Consider the following 21060-nt stretch of genomic DNA (forward strand, 5'->3'; position numbering starts at 1 on the left):
CTTTATATACAGACCTAAAGGTTAATTTATGGTGAATGACATGCAAAAGTGCTTTTTTGTTTTACATATGTAATGTACAAATCATTGAGGAAAGTTCCCTCTGAAACTTTAAATGAAATCTTTTTTTATGGCCTAACCCTAATGCTTCGAGCAGCTTCATTGTTGTATTAATTTTATTTGCAAAAGAACAGTGGATATACTTAAAACAGAATTCAATCAAAGTACAGGTTCAAAAACCATGATCTTAAAAAGGATTAATTAATGGTCTGTAGAAAAGAAAAAAGAAATGCAATACAATACAGCACACTCACACTATCCAAACGATGAACAGAAAAACTGAAACATAAACCGTGAAAGGGTATATTAACACTAATTCATCCACTGAGAATGACCCAAGGACAGCAGAAGAACTGAAGGAAGTGCCACATAAAACATAAGGAAGTTTAATTATTTGTCTGCCTGTGTTTCATGTTCCTCTTTAGACAGTGGCGGCGCTGTTCCTAATCTGTAAATAGATCCAATTTACATTTCATTCATGAGTTAAAGATGTTGTTTCCACATACCAGTTTAATTTCAGAGTTCACATCCTCAGTCATCCAAACCATATCATCTCAATCAGGTAAAATATCTAAACATTAAATGTAAATGTATAGGCTCTTCTACTAGAGAGTCTACCAGAATATACCAGCTCCTCGGAGACCCTTAAAATAATAACCTGACATTGCATTTCAAAATGAAAGCCTCTATAAACTGTCTAATCTTATCAAAATGTTCCATCTTCAGTGCCAAATTAATACAAAATGCTTGTTTCCACAGACCAGTTTCACTACAGATTGAAAGCAGACCCTCAAAATGTCATCACTGATGTTATCTTTCAAAATGAAAGCCTCCAAATATGCTGTAATATGACATATCTTCTCGATTTTCAAATGAATTTTCAAAAGAAAGTCTGTGTTTCCACAGAGAGACCCTCAAAAAGTCTCCCCCCAATCTGGTGTTGGATTAAAAAACGATAGCCCTTAAAAAAGGCCTATTATTACATACTTCTCCAATTACAGATTCGTGTTTAAAAGAAAGTCCCTGTTTCCAGAGATCAATATCAATACAGATACAAAGCAGACATCCACAGGGAAAGCACCAAAAAGTCTCACCCCAATCTACTGCTGTATTTAAAAATGGTCTAATGTTACACACATCTTGTCCATTTTCAGCTTCATATTAATAGAAGATTCTGTGTTTACACAGACCAATTTAATTTTAGATTAAGAGCAGACATCCTCAGAGAAACCCTAAATCTGGGGTTGCATTTTAAAATGACTGGACTACTTTCCAACTAAAGTGAAATTGGTTTGTGGAAATGAAGAGTTTCCTATTAATATGATTCTGAAAATGGAGAGGACACGGAAATATTAGGCATTTCCTTGGGCTTTAATTTTGAAATGCAACACCATACTGGGGTGAGACTTTCTGAGAGAGTCTACTTTCAATCTGATGTGAAAATGATCAGTAAACTCTGGTACACTCTCTGGTCTGTTTCATTTTGAAATATATCACTAGACTGAGATGATATTGTTTGGTTGACTCTGAGGATATGTACTTTTACTTTGAAAGTTGCTTTTAAACATTAAAACCGTATCCCCCCCCCGTCATGTCTATGAGTTGAAAATATTTTATTACATATTTGAATACAGTACATAACCTAAATGTAAAATGTTTGATTGAAAAACAATTATGTTGAGTTAATGCTATGTGGGGTTATTGTGCTCAGTTTGAGATGGTTGATAGCTTAACGTGGTACGGCACAGAGATGGAAAGGTTTGGGACAGTGAGTGGCTCCCAGCTTGAACTCCAGACTGGGCTGCTCTCCTGCTGGTGCTGAGAAGGAAAACCTCTGAAGGAGGGAGGTGAAAAAGAGGAATAACTCCATCCTGGCCAGCTGTTCCCCGAGACACACACGCTTACCTGAAAACACACAATTCAATCCAAGCTTTTTAAATACACAAATCTAGGAAAATAATCACTTTAAAGGTCTGTAAAATGTTCTATTTTGCGGGATATGACTGAAACCAAAGCTTTGGGTGGGCACAATATGGGTATGAGTCAATAATCAGACTTTGCTTTGTGACATTAAAACAATGCATGAATGAAATATCCTGTAATATTCAACTTTTGTACAATGTCAGAATGCTGACTTGAAGGAACCAGTGCCAATTCTCAGATCCAATAATCTCAGTACTTTTATGGTAAAAGATACTCAAGTTAAAAACAGATGGCAAGCAAGGATGTGCAATCTCTTTTGGTCATTTTGTCCATTTGAAACCTCTTAGACTGAAGGATTAGTAACTAACCTGCAGAAAATGGAATGAAGGCCTCTCTCCTCCGAAATGTACCATCCTGGTCCAGAAAGTGTTGAGGGTTAAAGGTGTGTGGAGTTTCCCACATCGACTCGTCGTGTAGGACTGAGTGTAGTGTGGGCAGGATCATGGTACCCTGAAAGTACACCAGCAATGAAAAGGATGATTTACACTTCCTCCTTGGTATTCATTCAAACTCTTCTCATTTTGTCTTAAAGATCGATCATTAAAGTTAATTTGTTACTCTTCATCATTTAGCAAAATAATTCACACATCCGAAATGGTCAAAAGACACAAAAATGATTAATATCACAATTGAAGAGACTTTATCGTCACAGCCAGCGAGCAGTGGAAAGAAAACAGATTTTTTTTTTTTAAAGAGAATTGCCTTCATTGTTGTTCTTGGTTCAGAGATTCAAACTGGAGACCTCATGCTGTGAGCTAACACTGCTAACCACTGTCAACAAGCCTATGTCTAATGACGAAATATTAATTTCAGTTGTTTTGAAAGTGATTACAGAGATGTTTTTGTTTTGTTCAATTCTAACATGAGGGGGACGATGCAAAAATGGGAATCTAAAGAACCTTTAGCTCAGAGACTAATTGTACCAAATTCTCACAACTTAATTAGCTCATTAGGGCTATGGCTTGTTGTGGCTTATGATCATCCAAAGGAAAGACCAGAATATGCATATTTTAAAACTTAAATATAAATATCTGAAATATCCTTAAACCTTGTCTCAATAATCAGCAACTCCATAATAAAGAGCTCCTTTAAGCAGTGGCTAAGCACCCCAAAAGACCAAATAACTGATGGGAAGTATTCTAAAGGTGAAGCAATGACAGAACCAGATGATGAGTCGATGTGTGAAAGAAAAAAACAGCTTTCAGCGAGAATTAATTGTGGAATTGTTTGAAAGACAAATCAAAAATCTGTGACACAGCAGTGATAGGTGGAGTGATGCCTGGTGAAATACTCAATGAAGTGTACAGATATGCAACGTGGAAATGCACTGTGATTTGATTCTGCTTAAAATGCATCTTAAAAAATGCTATTATGGCAGTTTTAATTGTACAAGTTAATTTGATATTAAGCAGGGCTGCGTACCAGTAGGAAAATATTTGCACTTTCCAACATTGCTGAATTCTGAGAGACTGTATAAACTATGACATAAAGAAAGTCTTTAATAACATGGTGCTAATCTCAGGTGTGATAACGACGGCTGCATTCCATTTCTACACCAGTGCATGCTGGTTAGTTGCAGAACTCGCACAAAAGGAGAACTTCCTCATTTTACAATGAAACTCTCATTAACACACCCGTGTTTGCCCAATTTAATTTCAAAATGCCACTGCAATTTTGATATCGTGCGATAATGATACACTTTCCATATGTTGTGCAGTCCTAATAATAAGAGTTTCAAATAAGTAGCTAATTGAGTTAAATGAGACTTATTATATTGCCACTGTATATCCCATAGGAAAAAACAATTTACTATTAACAATACTACTAATATGTATAATAAGGAGATTCAAAAGGTGAATGAGAAGAAAGAAAATAATGAGAAGAAGAGCAAAATAGGAAGAATTATGAAAAAGAAGCTTATGCAACATTTTCATGGCTCTAAAGCATGTTAAAAGTGTGTGTTTTGGGCCTGTATTATTTAGAAATTCATTTTCCTTTAAATTAACTTAGTGCCCTTTAAATAATTGTCTATTCATGTTCCCAAATGATGGTTAATCATTTATGACAGAATTATTAGTACTTTTTGACCAAAGGTGCCCCTTTAACTGACTTCACTAACTAACTAACCGCCGCTTCTCTTGGAGCACATTTGTTCCTTTGTATGCTCACAGGCTGGTTTTTGAGTCCATAGGATATCGGTATTTCACTCAAAATGTGCCATTTCAATATTGTGTTGAAACAAAAAGAGTTATCTACCTTTGGGATTGAGTATTTATCCAGGGTGGTGTCCCTGCTTGCCATGTGAGCCACATTGAGAGGGATGATGTTGCCCATTCTCTGTATCTCATGGATGACAGCATCAGTGTAGGGCATGTTTTCTCTGTCAGTCATAGAGGGCTGTCTGGATGAACCAATCACAGCATCTATCTCAGCCTGGACTTTCTCTGCAAACAGAGAAAACAGGACAAAATGTGATTTTGTGTGCCACACAGATCATTCAGGAGGAAACCATACACTGACAATACAAGCATGGTGCTGATGCTTAGAAGAGACACGTGTAGAAAAAACAGATATTGGTCATACACACACCTTGTATGTCAGGGTAGTAGATCATGTATAGCAGCCCCCAGTGTAAGGTAGTACTTGTAGTTTCAGTTCCAGCAGCAAACAGGTCCAGTGTACAAAAACACAGGTTGTTGAGATCAAAACCAGAATCTTTGTCTTCTGTCTATCAGAGACACAAGAAACAGAACACAAACTAACTAGTGAAAAAGTATACTCTCATTCAGTATACTCTCAGTATTGGCAGGAGAATGCCGTCTGGTCCCCAGAAAACAATTACAATACTCACCTCTCCCATCTCTATGAGGAAGGCATCAATGTAGTCTCTCGGTGATAAGGGGTCCAGATTCTCTTTGTGTTCTTTGATTTTGATTTGTATGAAGTCAATTATCTTCTGCATCAGAGTGAATATCTTCTGATGAGGTCCAGGCAGCCACTTCATCAGCCAGGGCATTACGTTGTAAATCTACAGCACAAGGAGAAGAAGAAGAAGAAAAAGACAATTACCAGATCATCCAACAGTCTGGAATAGTTCTGGCTTTTCTATCTGGCTGAATCTTTCGAAGGATGCATATTTGCAATATCAAGTTTTTGGACATTATTTTACAGTTACTCCTCTTGCTTTGGCTTGACAGGGAGCATTCGCCTGCAACAACTGCCCCAACATGCTCCATAAGATACCAAAAGGGTTGCAGTCATAAAGCAGGTTGGACCTCCTCTTCAAGAGACATCTTATTGTTTGCAAGAACCTCTCTGAGGCCAACCAAAAGCATTTCCCCCTCCACACCCGTCTGTGCCTCTGCAACCACAGAGCCTTCCCGACAAGTTTATCTAGTAGTCTCTCCTGCTATTGTATCCAACTCACCAGAAGATGGTGATAAGCTCAGCCCCCCACACAAGTTCAGTAGCAGGACTGATCTTGTTCTTTATGGGCAAGATGTTGTTCTAAAACAACATGATTGTCAGTATTTAAATGCTCTTTGCTTAGCACCTCACCTGCAACCAAGTTACTATGAGACATCCTACCAGGAGCCTTTGCTTCAGACAACACAAAATGGGAGACACAAAAATGCCTTCAACAGAAATAATGAATGGATTCAAGTGGGAGACACTCTTAAAATATCATTATCACAATACAAAAAACATAATTCTAGGTATTGCCTGATTGAATATCACAGATAGATGCTCTACTCCTTTTTTTTCTGACCTGTGCCCATATGGTTCCTTCTAAGTACACTATGTCATTAAAGTTCTGAAGAATAGACCGGTACTGCTTGTCATTGTACTCAAATCGATTCCCAAACACCAAACAGCAGATGATGTTGGACACAGCACTGTTTATCAGTGGCTGGGGGTTGAAAGGCTTGCCTGTCGAAAAGAGAACAAAAGAGAAAACTTAGATAAGACACAGAAACTTTAACAAAGGAAATCGGCTTCTTAATAACTTTGAATTATTCAAAATGAATTTGATGCACACTGAGTAATCACTTGCTAAGATAGAGAATGGTGATGGTTCCTTCCACTTATGCTGTGCTTCATGATCTGATGTACAAATAAATTAGTGTCTCTGTATTGCAATGATGGAGGAAATGGAAATCAAATGTAGAAGACATATGCACATAAATGAAATCAACAGAATTGAAATTTTCTATGCCTTGGTGAGCTATGAAAGCTTCTGTGAGACTGTGGCATTCCTGCTGGATGGCTCGTTCCATCGTCTTCTTTCCCAGGCCAAAGTTTTTCAGCGTGTGAAGAGCAAATCTCCTCTGCTGCTTCCACCTATAACCGTTCGATATCACAAGACCTTTTGCAAACACAAAACATCATTAGACCCGAAGAAATCAAAGCCTCGTGCTGCCGATCTTACTAAACACTAGCTGACAACTTTGGTCCAGAAATAGAACAAATTCTACCTTTATTTCCATATAACTCTTGAAACATGGGTATGATGGGACGATCGGTGAAGTCTTCCCCTCGTTGGACCAGGGCTTCTTTCACAAGGTCATAGCCATGAATTACCACGATCCTTCCACCAAACAGACGAAGGCTGAAAATCTTTCCATATTTCTCTGCAAACTGAACAAAGACATTAAAACTGAGCTGAAATACTTTCTTAGGCAGCCAAAAGACTGTTTTGTATAATGTGTAAAAAGGAGACGATAATGTAGCTAGGTCTGTCTGTCAATGAAGAGATATTTTTGTGGGTGTATGTTTCTGGGTTTAAAGGGCTGTATGCATAATAAATGTCTAAATTAACATTCTGATTCTTTTACATGTGACATATGTATCGGTCACGCTCACTGTTCGGTTTGAGTCTGCTTGAGACAATCTTCTGCTGTCTAATTAAACTTGAGCGACCAGGATGGACAGTATATGTGACATTCAGTGTATTTTATGCTGTTAGCGAATCCCATAAAAAGGCCAGAACTAACATTTAATTGATCTTACTTCAAAGACTGCGTTTCACTGCTCACTTTTAAAGTTTTAAATGGACTGACTCCATCTTTTTTTACGTTTCAACATGTAACCAGTTTTTAATCCACAGCTCCTCAGCAAAAGCTCTACTTACTTTTCTTTGAATAGCATCAAATAGAAAATCAACACAATAACTGGTTGGTTTATGAAATTATCTCTAAATTGGCCAAAGGTAAAAATATGCATTTGTAAATCATTTACAACCTAATATATCTTGCCAAATATTAAGGGACTTCAACTTTGTGCCTTCACTGTCAAAATAAGAACTCACAGTTTCGGTGGGTCGTGGGACAAGACTGCACAGAGCTTTTGCAACACTGTTTGCACAAGTTCACAATCGAGGCAAATGGCATGTTCCCTTGTTACTGACTCTACTTTTGGCAAAGCGTTTTCTTTTTACATATGTTGTAAGCTCAAAGCTTTCACACAAACTTTGAAGAACAAATGCTAATCCTAACTGTGAACAGGAAGCACTTGTGTAATTTATGTTGGCGACCAAGAATTAATTCAAAATGGAATTGAATCTGAAGTTTACGTCTCTTTTCTTTAATCCTGCTCTTTCTTTAGGCTCCTTTCTCCTCTGTGGCAGTATACAGTAAACTGTTTGCAGTCAACATGATGTGTATGATGACACAGTTCTTAGCTGCCTAAAACCTCCTGCTTCACCCTGATCTTCCTCTGTGAACTTCTACATTTTATACACGCAAAACTGTCCAGACATTCAAGCTTACGAAAAACAGCAAACCGAACAAAAAAGGTTCAGTGAGCCAATCTTGTTAGAATACCTCGGAGACAATATGTTCTTGGATGAGATGCACATCATTCAGAAGATACACTGACATGCTGCAGATCTGTACAAAATGAGGGGCATTAATACCCTTTGACACATCAGTTTGACTTGGATCTGACCAACTTAGACCCGTGTAACTCCAAATGAACACAAATTATCTTTTTTCCCTTTGTCATAATATCAGTTAACTCTGAGAAAATGCAGCTTGCCACATCCTCTTCTGCAAAAACGCTACATTGCATTTCCTGTTCTGTCCTGAGAGTGGAGCATCCCCACAGTGGAGGCAAACTAAAAACAAGCTTTGATTACAGATAACCCTTCCACTTACATAACGAGACACACACGCACACACACACACACACACACACACAAACAGACTACAACACACTTGGGAGACAGTCGGGGTGAGGAAGGAGGACAACCATTCAGCTGTTGTTGCTGCCAACCAGAGAGCCATCGAGCCAGCAGCTTCTGAGCTTCGGCAAATGAAAAACTACGGCAGCTTTTATTGCAAAAGGTTTTAATTCTAAGAACCAGGGCTTCTGCACTATGTCGCACACTTTGGAGCCAAGAGACCACTTCTGATCTCGAAGATATTTAGGCTATTACTGCTATGCTCTGTTGATTCACAGTGGAGAAATGTTTTCTTAGGAATATGATTCTTTTTCTATCAATTACGAGCGCAGGCAACATTCTTGACGTCTATTTTCTCTCACCGACCCCTGAACTGATGGGCAGCATATGTTCCGTGTTGTTACAAGTGCTCCGTTTTTTCATTCGTGGCCGATATCTCCTCACGCACCACAAGCAGGTAGTCTCAACATGTGTGAAACTAACAAAGCGCGACCCACGGAACAGTAAAACACAGGCGCCAAGGCGAGATTACGCATTAACCCTCAGATTTCAAGCTGGTGGATAACTTTGCAAATGCGTTATCATCACGGACTCATACCTCTGAGAACTGCAGGTGAAGTCTTGTGGGTTGGATGCGATGAAGGTCCCCAATGAGTGGGAGAGCCCACGGTCCTGGAGGAAAGTCTCTCGGCACTCTGTTCCTCAAAACATCGGTCAGTAGCAGGAAAAACAAGACGAATATCAAAAAGCTCCTGCCGTCAATCCAGTCGAATCCCAGAACATTGATTATTGTCCCCATTTCTACGCTTCCTTATGATGACTTTTTGCGAGCTGTAACTCCGCGACAACTACGCAACACCAGCGAAAAAACTTTCTGACCACCTCTGTACATGGAGGAGGCGAACTCAACTCACAGGTTGACACAGCAGGTGTTAACCTCGGCTGTGGAAAGGCCTTTCCACGTGACTTAGTTTTTTTTATTATTATTATTATTATGTGAGTTTTTTAAAAAAAAAAAGAAATATGCTGAAGTGCAAAAGTACAAAAGTATTTCCTAAATGTTAAATGCTATTCAGCAGAACAAAGCTGAAATCCTCTTTATATCCTACAAATGGAACATAAGTACTTACATAAGTACAGCAGCCAGACGGAAGAGCTCCAGATTTCAGATCTGTGTTTTACTTCAAAGGTCCTAAGTGGCTAACAGTTTATCTAATATTGTTAGGGACCTGTTTTTCTTCAGTTCCCTGCATCCACACAGTTATTTTTATGGAAACGATAGTCGTGTCAATTTGTGATCAAGCTCTCCAGGTTTTTGGATTACATGAACTTAGCTGGTCTTGTAAGGTTTTGTTTAGCTGCTTTGAATGAGTTTTTTTAAAAAAAAAAGATAAACTTGAAGCCTCACAACTTTCTGAGTGCACCCTGGGTTGTGTGATTTCTAGAAAATGTCACCAGGGTAGACTTCAAAAGAAGGGAGAAGCTGACTGTATCACTGTACAACACGTGCATTAACTAGACCCCGGCTTGTGTCCAGATCTCTCTTGATACACAAAGCTGTTTCTGCTCCTTTAGTAACATTGTGGATGACTCCCCACTTCCTTCCACTACTGATGTCTAACTGTAAGCCCTGGTCAAATACAATACAACCAATTTCCATAGGGAAGCACTCGAAGGTACAATATTATCTTCTTAAAGGCCTCACCCAAATGTTCCTCTCAAGTTACATTCCACTTCTGTTTGGTGGATTCAGACAACATGACCATGTTTGGTTGCATGGTGGCAGCAGCTACATATTCCATAAACTTCCGCTGGCGATTGAGACCAACCAACAGCTGCCAGTTCCCAGCTGAGGTCAGGGTGCTGGATGTCTTTTTGCAGCATTTGTCTGCCCTACAGGAATACCTTTATTGTACTAATATCAAAGAAGTTATGATGAGTTATAGGCTTTATAAAACAGCTGTTCAGGATACTAAGGCAGGTTCTTTGAGTAAAAACAGCATAAAAAAAGTATTTGATTATTGTTTTCAGTATCCATCACTCAGTTTACAGTGTCACAGTTCAGGTCAAAGGGGACCATGTTACGAGACAAAAGAGAGCAGGCAACCAGGTAAAAATAAAAAATAAAAGCAAACTTTGAGATGAAGCTGATCAGAAAAACGAGTGCAGGAAAATAAAAAAGATAGCAGGAAGGTGTCATTCAGTCCATGAAGGTGACAACGTGATCGTCACCTTCATGTCACCTTTGTCATCAGTGTCTCCTTGTGCTTTTTTCTAACTGTATCCAATAGGTTTTGATTTCTGACCTTAATCAAATGACCTCAACCAGGAAGTGACAAAGTTTTGTCTAATGTCTTGCATTCACATGTAACCAAGGCAACCACTAACCAACCAATGGCTTCAATGAGGATGATGGTCGCATTTTTAAAGAAGGGACTTGTTAATGACTCAACATAACTCAGTGGAAAAGTCAGAGTGAAAAAGCAGTTAGCATAAGCTGGTCTCGATCCGACATCACACAAAGCGGTATGATTGAAAACTACACCATTCATCTCCCCTCCTTTCTGCTTACGAGGACCCTGTGGTTTTTAAACAAAAGTCTCAACAATGGCGTCTGCTCCCATGTGGAAATGCTCTTATGAGTTGTATTTCCCTTCTGCCACTTGTATTCTACCTGATATAGGTTGCATTAATGAATATGAACAAATTACCTGGAGGACAATTTAAATTGAAGGATTTGTTGTAACAAAGATGATTAAACGTTATAACTTACTCCAGCCATGTATGTAAAGTAATTCATGAGTGCTCTAGATTGATTAAAGGGGAGGAGACGGAGTGCCTGGTGGAAATGCTTTTTGATTCTGAAACTTTTTCAAGCTCAGTGGAAGTGTGACTAAAATACATTTTTACCCTAAAGCAGTACCCCAAAGACCCCAATAGAACTCAAACTTAACGTTGGTTGTTAGAGATTTCATTACAGTGACTACAAGTACAACTTGCTCAGTTAGCAGGGTAGCCTACACACTATTTAGAAAACCAAAAGAAAATCCAACTGAAACCATCACTATCGCATTCTGCAGTTTGAAATTTCTCACCTGTTAAACCTCAGCGTGAAACCACAGTGTGAAAAGGACTACATGCCAGTCTTTTTTAGGGGCATGAACTAAATCTCTGTACAATGTATTTGAACACACAAAGTTCATCAAGTTTTAGCAAGTCAAACAAATTCATTATGCAATGGAAAGCACAGTATGTTCTCTTAAAAAATGTTGTGAGGAAGGTGGTTGGAAAAAAAAGAACAATTCCATATCATATTCTACTCACACTTTGGAAATTGAATAGCAGATATTCTTGTTGCAGAAGATTAATTTAGTGTATCAACATGCTGAGAACCAGATATGGTTTAAAGGAGAAGTTTGTTTTTTTAGAGCTGGCCTTATTTCTGGCATAAAATACTTTCATCTACTCACCGATAACAGTTTGGTGAAAGTTGGCGTCCTTTTGGACGCTATTTAGATCCGCGTATACCCATATAACGGGAGTGAACGGGGATATATGGATTTTCCCTCTGAAAAACATGAAGTTGCACAAACTGTGCACTCTGTTTAATCTGTTGTCTTTTCTCAAGGCCTTTTTATGCTGTTTGGCAAATCGGATCCTTCCATTTTGATTTGATCAAATCACGATTTGATTTGATTTCTATTCCTGTCACCTCTTAAATGGACTACGTCGGTTATTTTAGCCCAAGAAAGACCTGTTTGCCTTTGAGAACTTCTTCGACTTCATCTGACGTTTCTGGGATTTGAGTTCCAGGTTGCAGATTTACTCATACGTGAATCTATTCAGACAAATAGCACCGAGACAGTTTATTCACAATTTATTTTGGAAGCCTTGAAAAAGTTTTTTCAAAGAAAAAAACTGCTGCTATGACAGCAGGTCTAGTCTTCAACCATTCCACTCAACGATGAAATTAAAGCAGGAACACTGTCAACGTCACAATTTCTTCAGCAGATGTTTTTCACTCATAGACAAATGCAGTGATATATTGCTCTCAGTTTAGGATGATTGATGGTTTATCTTTAACGTTGAACGGCGCACATGCGGTAAGGTTTGGGACAGCGAATTGCTCCCAACTTGAACTCCAGAGTGGGCTGCTCTCCTTTCGGTGTCGTAAACGAAAACCTCTGAAGGAGGGAGGTGAAAAAAAGGAATAACTCCATCCTGGCCAGCTGTTCCCCGAGACATGCTCGCTTACCTGAGAATACACAAAACAACACAAGACTTTTCCTCATTAAATGTATAATATATTCAAGTACAAATATCAACATCATCAATAATGTTGTGTCGGTGGTGCTCGGACGGTAAAAAGAGGGTTAAAGAAAGGCAATTTGCGTATTCACGTATCACAGAAGATAAAATAATGAGTCATTTGCTTATAAAGAACATCATCTGACCTACCACTGCTGCTAATGCTAAAGTGGTAAAGTCTGAGAGTCAGATGAGCAAAACACACATGTGCCATGTAATACATAGAAATAATCTGTTTGAAGAGTTTCAGTCAGGATTCAGAGTGCATCATAGCACAGAAACAGCACTGGTGAAAGTTACCAATGATCTCCTCTTAGCCTCTGATAGCGGACTTGTTTCTGTGCTTGTCCTGTTGGATCTCAGTGCTGCATTTGATACGATCGATCACAGCATTCTGTTACAGAGACTTGAACATGTTATTGGGATTAAAGGAACTGCATTAGGCTGGTTTAAGTCATATTTATCTGATAGATTCCAGTTTGTTCTTGTAAATGAAGAATCTTCCTCACACATTGGAGTAAGTCATGGAGTTCCTCAGGGTTCTGTGCTTGGACCAATTCTTTTTACTTTGTACATGCTTCCATTAGGTAAAATTATTAGACAGCATGGCATAAATTTCCATTGTTATGCTGATGATACTCAGCTGTACTTATCTATGAAACCAGATGAAACCAATAGGTTGGTCAGACTACAAGCCTGTCGTAAAGACATAAAGACCTGGATGACTCAAAACTGTCTGCTTTTAAATTCAGACAAAACTGAAGTTGTTCTCTTTGGACCTGAGCACTTCAGGGAGAAATCGTCTAGTTATATAGTTACTCTAGATGGTATTTCCTTGGCTTCTAGTTCTACAGTGAGGAACCTTGGAGTTATTTTTGACCAGAATTTATCATTTGACGCACATATAAAACTGGTTTCTAGGACTGCCTTCTTTCACCTTCGTAATATTGCTAAAATCAGGAACATCCTGTCTCAAGGTGATGCAGAGAAACTAGTTCATGCATTTGTTGCTTCAAGATTGGACTCCTGTAATTCTTTATTATTGGGCTGCCCCACATATTCTCTGAAAAGCCTCCAGCTGATCCAAAATGCTGCAGCCAGAATTCTGATGAGAACTAACAGGAGAGATCGTGTTTCTCCAGTTTTAGCTTCTCTTCATTGGCTCCCATTTAAATTCAGAATAGAATTTAAGATTCTTCTCCTCACATATAAAGCTCTTAATGGCCGAGCTCCATCATATCTTAAAGATCTCATTGTAAGATATTTTTCCTAACAGAGCACTTCGCTCCCAAACTGCAGGTTTACTTGTTGTTCCCAGAGTTTCTAAAAGTAGAATGGGAGGTAGAGCCTTCAGTTATCAGGCCCCTCTCTTGTGGAATAAGCTGCCAGTAGATGTTCAGGAAGCAGATACCCTTTCCACTTTTAAGATTGGGCTTAAAACTTTTGATAAAGCTTATAGTTAGGGATAGCTCAGGTAATCCTGAAACATCCCATAGTTAAGCTGCTATAGGCTTAGACTGCTGGGGGACCTCATCTGTCACACCTTTCCTCACTTTGCTCTCTTTTTCCCCTGTTTAATTTCACAATTGATTTTATGTACATGTGACATTATTGAGGTTATTAACTTGTGTTTCCCTGTTCCAACAGGTATCCTTTGAATGGTGTTATGGTGTTTTTCCCCCCTCTTTTCCCCCTCTTCTGTCTTCTCAAACCCCAGCTGGTCGAGGCGGATGGCCACCCTTCCTGAGTCTGGTTCTGCCAGAGGTTTCTTCCTGTTAAAAGGGAGTCGTTCCTTTCCACAGTTGCCACAGGCACGCTCAGGACGGGAGATTGGACTGAAGACAAGTTCCAGTGCAATCTGTTGGTTTCCTTAGCTAGGATATTATTTTTTTTAATTGGCTCTATATGAATTAATTGGATTATGATTACAATGAATTGAATTCCAATTGGCTTGAATTGGACTATATTACTTAAGTGCCTTGAGATGACAATTGTTGTAATCTGGCGCTATATAAATGAAATTTAATTGAATTGAATTAATAATGCAAGGAATAATATTTCCATTGCTGCCTTTCTGCAAGCACAAACTACTATAATTGACAAATGCAATAATTTAGGAAATCCTCTCCCTGGTTTTATAAGTTTCTGGGTTTTCATTGTTTCTCGTGAATAGATCTTTGAATAATAAACACAGCAGGATGTTTCAAATCACACTTAAACAATAATAAATGTAGTTGCAACTCAAATGGACACACACACAAAAAGCTAAATGTGTTCTATGACCACTTCCAATGAAGGTAATATCTGTTCAGAGTAAACAGAAACATACAATGAACAGCCCAACTGATGGCAAGAAGAGACATGCCAGATCTTTCAGTCATTTTGTCACTTTTGAAGGATTGTAATGAGCGACTTACCTAGAGAAAAAGGAGCGAAGGCTTCTCTCCTCCTAAATTTACCATCCTTGTCCAGAAAGTGATGAGGGTTGAAGGAGTGCGGAGTCTCCCACATCAACTCATCATGTAGGACCGAGTGAAGTGAAGGTATTATCATGGTGCCCTGAGGAAAACCCATCATTAAAAGAGACATTTTATATGTATTCTTTACTCAGTTTTTAAAAAGAAATTTAATCTACAAAAAAAGAATAAGGAAAAAAAATGATAATCCACGTTGATATTATCAATGCAGATTATTTAAGTTTATTTCATGATTTTTTTCACTGTAAAAAACTGTAAAACCATCGTTGCCATAAATATTGTTGGTAGCTGAATTTCATTGGGAAAAAAAATTCAAAATACATTTCACTTCAAGTCATATTATTTTCAAAACATTTAGTTTACCAGATGTTTTACCTCTGTAAATGCTCAGAACCCTTTATAAAATTAGTTTGTGGTGATTCTCCACAGATCCAAGATCCAAAAAAGTCACCTACTGTAATAATACTGGATCTTTTATAATGGCATGCATTCTATGTCGCACAAATTTGATGCTAAACTAATGCAGTGTCATAAAATCTCTGTCCTGAGTTAATTCATTTTTCACCATGATCTTATAGTAATGATGGGAGGGTCAGACCGCTGTGTAAATTCTTCTCCAACACATTCAACAGGTTCTCAATATAGACTCTGTAGTAGCTGGTCCATGTGTAAAAATGTTGTCTCATGCTCCCTGAACTACCGTATTTTTTGGACCATAAGGTGCGAAATCCTTAAATTTTCTCAAAGATTGACAGTGCGCCTTAAAGTGAAGTGCCCCTAATATATGAATTAATTCTGGTTGTGCTTTCTGACCTAGAACCGATTTTATGTGGTACACGGCGCTCAAAAATCTGTCAAAATGTTTTAGCACGGCCTTGGTAAGCTACGAAACTGCACTGTTTGATGGTTTGAGCATTACGGCCACCGTAGTCACAAGCCTCACAGAGTAATATGATCTGTGCTTCAACATTAAGCTGTGTGCATTCATTCATTCATTTTCTATATGCTGCCCCAAAAATGGCTCCTGTTAAGAAACATGCTTACGAAGCGGATTTCAAACTCAACGCTATCAGTCATGCAATACAACAAGTGAGTTGAACAAAGTTTGACTTATCTGAGTTTTGTTTAATTTAATGTGCCTTATAACCCAGTGCGCTTTATGTATGAAAATAGACCCGTTAGCAGTCAATCATTGATATTGCGCCTTGTAACCCGGTACGCTTTAAAGCCCGAAAAATACGGTAATCTTTCATAATGTGGGCCTGATGACCGCTGGGATCATCATAAATGTAAATGTAAATGTACTTTTTTTTTATACAGACTGGAAAAGAATCCGTGTATCATGCGTTCTTTCTATTTTCAATTGGAAATCAAATAATGAAAAATGTACTGCTTATTTTGTTTTTTATTATAACAACAAAAACAAAAAAAATGCCTGGTTTTTCCAAACGTATTGATGTGTTAAGAAGGTCACACATGTAGCTATGATACAGAATGCTTGGATATTTTAAAAATGCTGGTTTTCTTCCAGTGGACTTACCTCAGCATTTCCCTGAAGCTGAACCTCATTCTAACGTTGTGAGTATCTGCATGTAACATTTTTCAAACACATGAGAGCATCAAGGCCCTGTCCATATCAAAACCTGTATTGCATTAGCTCTCTGCCACTCATTTTAGACACTGAAATACACATGATCCCACATTAAAACATACTGTAGTGTGTTATATCCCTGTCACTTAGACTTAGACAGCTTAGGTCATATCTGCTGTGCCAGTAACTCATTTAAACCACATGATGCTTCTGCATTGCTCCAGAGACTAATCTTTAGGCTGCCTAGGAAACTGAAGGCTTTCTTTCCTAATTTCTTATTAGCCTCATTGAAAGGTGGTTTTCTTAAGGCGACAGAGTCGTCCCAATACTTTTGAGTTCTCTACACATTGTGCATGTAGAAATCATGTTTAACATTACCTTTAATTATGTTGATTATAATTACTGTTGATTATCTCTGATTGGATTTCACCAAACATTTTAAGTGATCTCCAATCACAACTATTTAAAATTTGAAATAGGTTGAAGGTTGAAATAAGGTCACCACCAGCCTTCCACGTTGTAATAATATGTCGGACAGTTCTTAGCTCAATTCTAGTAGCTTCAGCAATCTGCTTAATGTGACAAAGATTTCAGCCTTTTTCCACAAACACAGAATGTGTCTGCTAACTTGTTTAAGGGAGACTCCCAGCGTCAGTAAGGGCTGAATAACTTCTTGCCAGCTGAGACATATTAGTCACTTCAGTGCTTTTCCAATGAGAAGCTCTTAGCTATATGCTTACTTGAATCCAAATTACCTTTTTCTTTTGGCCAGGCGGTATACTTTAAGAACAGCATGATGTAATCACACAGAGCAGAAAAATTAGTACTGAGCAACATTTGAATACTACACTATGAAGGAATCAGTAACAAATTTTATCAGCAGAGGAATAAGTTATAAATAACTGATGAAGAAAAGAAGTACAATCTATTCAAAGACTACTCTGTAGTCCTGAATTGTAAAGGGTTAGCTGTGGGTTAGGTACCTTTGGGATAATGTACTTATCTAAGGTGGTGTCCCTGCTTGTCATGTGAACCACATTGAGAGGGAGGATGTTGCCCATTCTCTGCATCTCATGGATGACAGCATCAGTGTAGGGCATGTTTTCTCTGTCAGTCAGAGAGGGCTGTCTGGATGAACCAATCACAGCATCTATCTCAGCCTGAACTTTCTCTGCAAACAGAGAAAACAGAACAAAAAGTGAATCTGTGCTCTGCATAAATGAACAATGATTCTCTCTCCCCAAACAGGGAAGGACTGATATGTGAGAAACCACTGACTGTTTAGGGTCTTGGCAAGATGCTTAAAAGAGAAACACACCTTGTATATCGGGATGGTATATCATGTATAGCAGCCCCCAGTGTAAAGTAGTGGTGGTAGTTTCAGTTCCAGCACCAAACAGGTCCAGTGTAGAAAAGCACAAATTTCTGAGATTAAAACTGGAATCTTTGTCCTCCATCTATCAGAGATACAAAAGAAAGATAAGATAATCAATTAACATATTTAATGTATGTACAAACACACAAAAAAAATGATCTGACATTGCGTTCACCTCTCCCATCTCAATGAGAAACGAGTCGATGTAGTCTCTAGGAGAAGAGGGGTCAAGGTTCTGTCTGTGTTCTTTGATCTTGACTTCTATGAAGTCAGTTAACTTCTGTGTCAAAGCAAATATTTTCTGATGAGATCCAGGAAGCCTCTTCATCAGCCAGGGAATAGTGTTGTAAACCTACAGAACAGGGAGACAGATACCAAATCATCTAACAGCGAATACTGTGGATATGACATTTCTACCTGGTTCCTTACCTCCTGGTGGGATTGACATTCATTTTTGAAAATGCTGAGTTTTTGAATGCTGCCTGTGAGCAAAATAAACCAGCAGTCTTACAGGAAAAGTTTTTCAACTAGCATTGGAAAGACCTGCCCGATGTTAGGTCAAAAAACCCTTCATTACATAAAAAACACGTTATTCAGTTTCTATACCCTCTTTATCCTGTTCAGGGTTGTGGGGAGGATGCAACCTATCCAAGCTGCTACTGGACGAGACACGGGGTACACCCCGAACAGATTGCCAGTCCATCACAGGGCCAAAATAAAACCAAATGAGACAAATAACCATGCGGGTTGCCAGAGTACATGGAGAGAAGCCAATGCAGGCACAGGAAGAAAATTTGCATCACTAAGATTTATGACTGTGATGTTAATCACAGGTGTAATTCACAACCTTTTTTCAATTGGAAACAGCAGACCTGTGCAGATTGAATTTGGACTTATCCTGCTGGCGTTTGTTTGTATGACGTAACTGTGAAAAGCACGTTGGATTCCACAGTGTCCGAAATGGATGAGCATCTAGCTACCCTTATCCTAGTTTACATCCTATCAATCCTATCAATCAGAACACAGCCTTGTTGTGGCCATGCAAATTTGTCCAGAGACTTGATTTGTGTCAACAGAGAAGTCTCACCTGGACTGAAAAATCTCCCTGTAAGCGCACAATGTCACTGAAGCACTGAAGAATAGACCGGTACTGCTCGTCGTTGTACTCAAATCGGTTCCCAAAGACCAAACAGCAGATGACGTTGGACACAGCATTGCTTATCGGTGACTGGCCATTGAAAGGTTTTCCTGTAAAACAAAGAGAAAAAGTGAAGTTCAATAAAAAATAAGGAGTCACGGGAAAAAAATTTAAGAAGAAAAGATTTTAATGCCTTGCTGATCTGCAAAAGCCTCGGTCAGATATTGGCACTCCTGCTGAATGAAATACTCCAGGGTTTTCTTGCCCAGACCAAAGTTTCTCAGCGTATGAAGAGCAAATCTCCTTTGCTGTTTCCATGAGAAACCATTTGACAACACAATACCTATTTTTGGAAAACAAAATAGTATTAAACTCAAAATAATTGGACTTGGATGCTTGTGAATTTATTCAAAACCAACCAGCAACTTTATGAATGAAATTCAGCAAACAACACCTTCATTCCGAAGTATGTCTTCAAACAGTGGCACAATTGGACGATCAGAGAAGTCCTCTCCTCGTTGGACCAGAGCCTCTTTCACGTGCTTGAAACCATTAATGATCACAGCTCTTCCACCAAAGAGACGAAGGCTAAAAACGTTTCCATATTTCTCTGCAAACTGAACACACAGACAGCAGGTTAGTGTTGGGGTTCAACACTTATAGTTGATTCATAGATGGATACAAAGACAGGTTTGTGTGCTGTGATCCAAAAAGCTCAAAGCAAATCGTTCTTTAAAAGCAATGCCATGTTAATGCTGATTAGGTGAAAGTACTTGAAATGGAATGGGGACGACCACAAAAAAGTTCCCACTAAGTGGAAGAACCCCAATAAACCTGTACCCTAATAAAGCTGGGAAAATATAGTTTGACACATGTCTCTCTTAAAAAAAAGAGGAAGAACCCCAATAAACCTGTACCCTAATAAAGCTGGGAAAATATAGTTTGACACATGTCTCTCTTAAAAAAAGAGGAAGAACCTTAATAAACCAAAACAAACAAAAAAAGAGAAACGGGAGAAAACTGCGAACATAAAGTTTAAATTCATTCAGGGAGGTGCAAACTATATTGCAGTAATCGTTTAATCATGTTGGATAACTTCCGTTTCATTGTAAGTGACTAAACATTTTAGATATGCTGTGTATCAAACATAATCTTACTGAAAAGAGTCATCATATAGAAATTAAAGGCCATCACCCAATTTTTTGAAGGTGAAGCTGCTAAATGTCTAATATCATGAATCAACAGGGAAATAAGGAGGCGAAAAAGATCGGATAACATATGAAAAATATAGATAAATGTCCATTTATATTTGTATGGAAGAAACTGAAACAACTATTAAACGAAAAACAGAAAAAATGGGAATTGGTGCCATTTATCGAAGAGAGACGGGAACTAGAACATTTGTGTATTTTTTCCGTTCACTTATGGAGATGTACTCTTTTTGGCCGAGTTTCGAATGGGACCAAACAATGTTGTGTCGCTGTTTCAACTTTCACTCCATTTGAAGTTGTCTCTCACGCATTTTAAAATGTTAAATTGTAGAATAACTTAATCTTTACACAAATTATTAGACCAGACACGACACCGTCGCCCCTGTATATAGAGCCCACATACCTTACAAATTTACACTGCTGACTTGTTACTTCACAAGGTATAAATCCTTCACTGCCATACTTCAGTACGGAATCATACCTCTGTAAGCTGCAGGTGAAGTCTGGCAGGTTGAATGCGGTGGAGATCTCCGATGAAAGGAAGAGCAAGCGGGCCAGGTGGGAAGTTTTTCGGTCTTCTGTTCTTCAAAACATCGCTCAACAGAAGAAAGACACAGAAAAATAGTAAAATACTCCTGCTGTCTATCCACTCCAAGCCCAATACATAGTATATAGCCTCCATTTCTTCTCCACAAGGCAACAGGTCAGTTGAGTGGACCTTCAAATAAACCACTGCGCG

At 38.6% G+C, this 21060-nt stretch overlaps 2 protein-coding genes across 2 annotated transcripts; both read right to left on the reverse strand.

The window, feature by feature from the left end:
- Positions 1-41: 41 nt before the first annotated feature.
- Positions 42-9122, reverse strand: LOC140312143 (cytochrome P450 2J4-like). The gene is made up of 9 exons (XM_072389831.1): positions 8820-9122; positions 6516-6678; positions 6257-6406; positions 5810-5970; positions 4892-5068; positions 4630-4768; positions 4297-4484; positions 2349-2490; positions 42-1962 (listed from the first exon to the last, which is right to left on the reverse strand). The coding sequence occupies exons 1-9, from the start codon at positions 9018-9020 to the stop codon at positions 1787-1789; spliced, it is 1497 nt and encodes a 498-aa protein (XP_072245932.1). The 5' UTR covers positions 9021-9122; the 3' UTR covers positions 42-1786.
- Positions 9123-12081: 2959 nt separating this feature from the next.
- LOC140312140 (cytochrome P450 2J4-like) lies at positions 12082-21060 on the reverse strand. Its single transcript, XM_072389826.1, has 9 exons — positions 20803-21060; positions 19565-19727; positions 19304-19453; positions 19060-19220; positions 18148-18324; positions 17916-18054; positions 17581-17768; positions 14947-15088; positions 12082-12476 (listed from the first exon to the last, which is right to left on the reverse strand). Exons 1-9 carry the CDS (start codon positions 21001-21003, stop codon positions 12301-12303), a joined length of 1497 nt encoding a protein of 498 aa, XP_072245927.1. The 5' UTR covers positions 21004-21060; the 3' UTR covers positions 12082-12300.

This window comes from Leuresthes tenuis, unplaced genomic scaffold (assembly GCF_036924035.1).
Source record: "Leuresthes tenuis unplaced genomic scaffold, fLeuTen1.0.hap1 SCAF_7, whole genome shotgun sequence".
NCBI classification, from domain to species: Eukaryota; Metazoa; Chordata; class Actinopteri; order Atheriniformes; family Atherinopsidae; genus Leuresthes; species Leuresthes tenuis.

Coding starts and splice junctions, on each gene's coding strand:
- LOC140312143 (XM_072389831.1), bottom strand. CDS start 9,020: ATGGGGACAATAATCAATGTTCTGGGATTCGACTGGATTGACGGCAGG. Junction 6,407..6,515: donor AGAGTTATATGGAAATAAAG/GTAGAATTTGTT, acceptor TGTTTGCAAAAG/GTCTTGTGATATCGAACGGT. Junction 5,069..5,809: donor AAGGAACCATATGGGCACAG/GTCAGAAAAAAA, acceptor CTTGTGCTGTAG/ATTTACAACGTAATGCCCTG.
- LOC140312140 (XM_072389826.1), bottom strand. CDS start 21,003: ATGGAGGCTATATACTATGTATTGGGCTTGGAGTGGATAGACAGCAGG. Junction 15,089..17,580: donor ATAAGTACATTATCCCAAAG/GTACCTAACCCA, acceptor GGTTTTCCTCAG/GGCACCATGATAATACCTTC. Junction 12,477..14,946: donor CTTCGCTCCTTTTTCTCTAG/GTAAGTCGCTCA, acceptor GTGTATTCTCAG/GTAAGCGAGCATGTCTCGGG.